The 4,779-nt window shown below is 56.9% G+C and overlaps 1 protein-coding gene across 1 annotated transcript; it reads right to left on the reverse strand.

Moving 5' to 3' along the window:
* Positions 1-372: 372 nt before the first annotated feature.
* Positions 373-2,159, reverse strand: PG985_016040 (uncharacterized protein; the record flags this gene model as incomplete). The annotated part of the gene is made up of 2 exons (XM_066835806.1): positions 373-1,875; positions 1,932-2,159. The coding sequence occupies 2 exons, from the start codon at positions 2,157-2,159 to the stop codon at positions 373-375; spliced, it is 1,731 nt and encodes a 576-aa protein (XP_066677009.1).
* Positions 2,160-4,779: the final 2,620 nt, after the last annotated feature.

Genomic DNA, 4,779 nt, shown 5'->3' on the forward strand with positions numbered 1-4,779 from the left:
GAACGAAATATGTTTCGAGTTCGAAATCCACAGATGATATCCTCAACACCTGCCATGATTCGACCCTTTCCCGGAAAAAAAAAAAAAACAAAAAGACCAATGCCGATTCAAAAAAAACGACGCATGCTCCCCGACCAAACACCAGCCACGCATCCGGATCCATGTGAGCAGCAAATTGGGGACCTCGCGAGGCACCAGAATAAGCCCAGCCATGAGCGGGAAGTGGTATGCCAAATTCGTCACAAAAAAGTGAAGGAAACCGTTCCTCATAAGCGCCTGGATATCTCTTTTTGTGGCGCACCAAATCACAATAGTTGTAGTAGTAATAGCAGTCAAGAACAAGAAGGCTAGCAAGCCGGCAGACGGACTGGACTAGTAGGTCTCGCCCAGGTCGCTCAGCCTCTGCGTGTGGCTCGTTCTCCTGCTGGCGGCCCCGGACTCCCTCCGCAGCCCGGGTCCGGGGATCCCACTAGGTGTCGGTATGCCGCTAGCTGAACCGTCTGCATCGTATCGGCTGTAGGTGCCTCGTCGGCTGGGCGTTCGTCGTCCGTGATCCGGCTCGTCCATCTCGTCAATATCGATATGGCTGTAACTGTGGGTGTGGCCGTGAAGACTGCCGCCCATCGAACTGCGGGACCTCAGCCCCAGAGGTGTCTTGGCACCTCCCATGGAGGAGCGCGACATGGGCCGGGCGATCTCGCTTCGCGAAGCGGGCCGTTCGGGTCTCGCATACGCAGAAGAGACACTAGCTCGGCTGCTGGGGCGCGAGATGGAGACGGAGCTCGAATCGGGATCGTAGTTGCTGGTCCGGTTCGGCAGAGGCCCGAAAGATAAACGGGAAACCCCCGAAGTACTAAGTCGGGGTATGTGTTTCCCTTGACCGCCGGTGGAGTGGCTGGGTGTCTCGTCCGCCAGAGACGAGGTTATGGAGCCAGAACCACGTTTCCGGTTGCTGCGCATCGTGACCGTCGAAGGGACCACGGACATGACAGACGAGCGCGGAGAGGCTCGCGGCGGCGTTAGAACAGGCGCAGGCAGCTTGGAGCGCACGTTATGGACGCGCGCTTCCAAGCGCTGCATTTGCGCCGTGAGAGAACGGATGTGGGTGAGCGAGTTGGACGTGGGGATCTTGTGCGAGGCAGAGCGGGGCACTGTCGTCCTCGAGGGCGCCGGAGTGCGGGTGTTCGTAACAGCACGCGCTCCCGGCGGCCGCATACCCGTAGACGACGTGAGGGCTCTGGGCTTGGGGGTGACGCTTCGGTCGGCAGAGGGAATGCGCGACTTGGTAGTCGCCGGTGTCCGCAGCCTGGTCTTGGACCCGGGTCTCGGCAGCGTCGATGAAGTGTCCGACCGGGGAGGCGAGGGCGGGTCTTGAATGGTAGGAATCTCTTTGCAGGGCGGGGGCAGAGTGACGTCGTCCGGAGGCGTGTTGATAAGCGGCGAACTGGCGGTGGAGACGGGCGAGTGCTCGAACGAAGGCGATGCGGGCATGGAGATGTCGGTAGAAATGGTGGAAAGGTGGCGGTTTTCGGCCTTCTTCAGCTTGTCTTGCAAGATCTCCGCCTCGACCTTGAGGTCGGACAGCTCCTCACGCAACCTCTGGGCTTCGATGCGGAGAGTTTCTCGTTCCTGCTCTCCAGCCTTGATCTCCTCCTCCTGCATAACCGTCCTCTCGATTGCCTGGTTGAACTTGGACTCCATGTCCTCGAGCGACGAGTTGGTGTTGCGGGCTTGGCGCTCAAAGTCGTCGTTGGCTACCTCGATATCGCGCAACTTGTGCTGCATCGTCCGGTTGGTTTCGCGCAGAGTGGTAATCTCCTTTTCGAGCGCATTCTGGGCCGCATTGGCCTCGGATTTGGCGTTTTTGCATTTTTCCTGTACGGCCGTGTCAGTCTTGATTCTTCGCAGAGTCCTCACGTTGGGCAACTTACCTTCCACTCATCTGCTTCGAACTGCAACGACTCTGCCTTTTCCTGCAGAGAACGCTCCCGCTTGTCGGCGGCGTCCAGGTCCTTTTCCAACTCTTGTTCCAGCTCGTGGCTGGAGTCGCGAAAGTCGGCCAACTCATTTGCGAGCTGCTCATATTGGCTCTTGTACCATGCGAGCGACTCTTCGGGCGACGCATCCGCGTTGGGCGGGGATGATGGTGGTTCAACCATGTTTGCGGGAGGCTAGGCGAAAGGAAATTGGGGGTGTAGGAACTCGTAATTTACACCATCCACAACGGTCGCATTCGCTGGCCAAAGGGTGCGAATGCCTTTAATATTCGTGGGAGAGAAAGGGAGTGATAACAATGGCGTTTGATTGGGCGAAGAAAGAGATATTATAAGTCGTAAATTGCGAAGAAAGTCGACAAATGAAAGGATTGGTTGGTATGACGGTATGGTCTCCTAGCCGGCGAATTCTGTTAGCATTGGTTGCTGCTGCCGTCAATGGTTCTGGAGGGAAAAGCAAGCGGTCGCGGTCGCGGTTGCTGCTAATTGATTTGATTGCTTGGAGTTCGTCGCGCGCAAATGAGGGACATGCATGAACGAAGTGGATGTGGATTGGGGTTGAGTGCGTGTGTGCGTGCGAATGGCAGGGGCTCGCTCGCTCGGGCTGGCTGGCTTGCACCTACTAAAGAGAAAAACGAGCTGCCGTCAACTGTTTCCGGGACAGACAACCGTGGTCGCGATACGAAGCTGCACCTGCAGTGGTGTTGGCAAGTCACTTGCGGGCGACTTGGTGGTTGGGCAGGTGGGCTTCCTTGGGTGGTCGTCCCCGTGATTTGTTGTGTCGGGGAGTTCGTCAGGCGTACGTGGGTTGGCTGTGGATGGAGTTTTTGGCTCGAGCCGGTCGTCGTTTGGTTCCCGTGGCGGATAGGGCGAAAAGGAAAAAGAGTACGGAGCTGTAGACGATGATTGTCGCATAAAACTCACTTACCGCATCGTCGTCGTCATTGGGGTGTTGCTGTCGTCGTCGTGGGTCGGGGGCGCTGTCGAAAAGCTGCCTTGCCCGCCTTTGTCGAAGTGGTGGTGCTGGAGTCGTTGTTGTTGATGAGAAACACAACGACTGGACTGGGTTGGAGTGTCAATACAAACTGCGAAAGGAGCTACATCGGGCAATGTACCGACCCGACCTCCCCTAAACCACGACCGCCCCTTGTGCACCAAGACCCCCCGGAGGACCGTGTGTTGACTTTTGGGCAGCTGCACTTGCACATTTGTTGATGCGTACCGGCCACCCCCTCGTCTAGCTCTCTAGTCACGTCTTGATTGCTCCACCCGCCACCAAGGAAGAGCCAGTCAGCCACTTAATCCCTCTTGTGCTGGCATGCCGCTACTCCTCATCGGGCCAAGCTGCCTGCAGGCTGCTACCATGGGCAACTGCCCCCCCAAGGCTCCAAAAGTGATGCAGGTCCAAAACATAAGCCCAACGTGCATTGATTGACGGCAATGCTTTTTTTTATCTGGGCAGTCATGAATCAATCAAACGGCAGAGGTGCGTACGAGCTCTGTTCAAGTTGGAGGTATGTCTTCGGGTAGGAGATGAGCATGGAGAGATCAACCAGAAGATGTGTTGAGATTCAGATTCCCTTGTGTCCACGTGCCCGTGCGCGCAATCTTGGTCATTTAGGCCATTACTGTCTGTACCAGTACATGTACCTTACATATGATCACCGCCATTTCCCATTTCCCTCTTGCGAAATTCAGCAGTCGTCCTGATGAAGACTGAACACTAATCGGGCGTCCTATTGAGACTAGCACGCCGTCAACATTCACCAATCTCACCGTCCCGAGAAAGCTTCGTCTGAACTTGTCGGGTAGGCCCTGGCTGGCTGCCCGGCTCTAAATTGATTCCGCAACGGTTAGATCTCCTGTGGTTGCAACCCTGCCTCATGTTTCACCCATGTGATCGACTGCCACCCTCTGCCACCCTCTTTATTTGAACGTCAATGCACCCCCTGACGGCGAGCTGCTTTACAGGCCGCTGCCGGCACGACAAGATGGGGGTCGAGCAAGCAAAGCTTAGAAAATGCCCGCGGTGGGCATTGCCGGCAACAGGCAGTCAGGCATTGAAACGAAAAACACCACCACAACCCAACCAACTAACCCCGTACAATAATACTTAATCTACAATCACGACACAAATAACCCGGGCTTTCCAAGATCTTTCTACTTCGCGCCCGCTCGCCCGCCCTACCTACCGCCCTCTGGGCTGCTAGTTCTCTCGGACACTACCGAACGCTACTGATGACGGCCCCCACCGTGGGAGAGAAAATGGCGTGAATGCCAGCCATGTGCCCATGGTAACCCGCGCCAACCAGCCAGCACATCGGGGCATTTTATCCCACTATCACTATGACCACCTAACTCCTCCACCGCTGCCGCCGCAGTCGTCCCTCTCTGCAATCCCTGGAAAAGGCGCCGCGCTCTCCTCCCACTCCCCCAGCAGTACCAGCAGCAACCGCCCGCCCGCCCGGGTTTGTTCGCGTTCCCGCCTCACTGATGTAATCGAGCAGCGATCGCCGTCGTCACCTTGGCGACTGCACTGTTCGGGCGCCAGATGCAAATGCAGATGCAGCAGATGCAGATGCAGACCCCACGATCAGGCCTCCACGCCAAACCCGGTCGGCTCCATCAATGGTCCTGTCAACCGATCCTGCCGCAAAGCCAATCGTGCTTGGTCCTTGAGATAGGGCTGCCCAGCTTCTCGCCTCCCGCAGTATTGGCGCTTACCTAGGAGTAGACCCCAGCTCGACGTTGTCACCCGTCAACCATGTGCGCTGCTGTACATGGT

Source organism: Apiospora marii (genome assembly GCF_038362585.1).
Source record: "Apiospora marii strain CBS 49790 chromosome Unknown utg000013l_segment0_segment0, whole genome shotgun sequence".
NCBI classification, from domain to species: Eukaryota; Fungi; Ascomycota; class Sordariomycetes; order Amphisphaeriales; family Apiosporaceae; genus Apiospora; species Apiospora marii.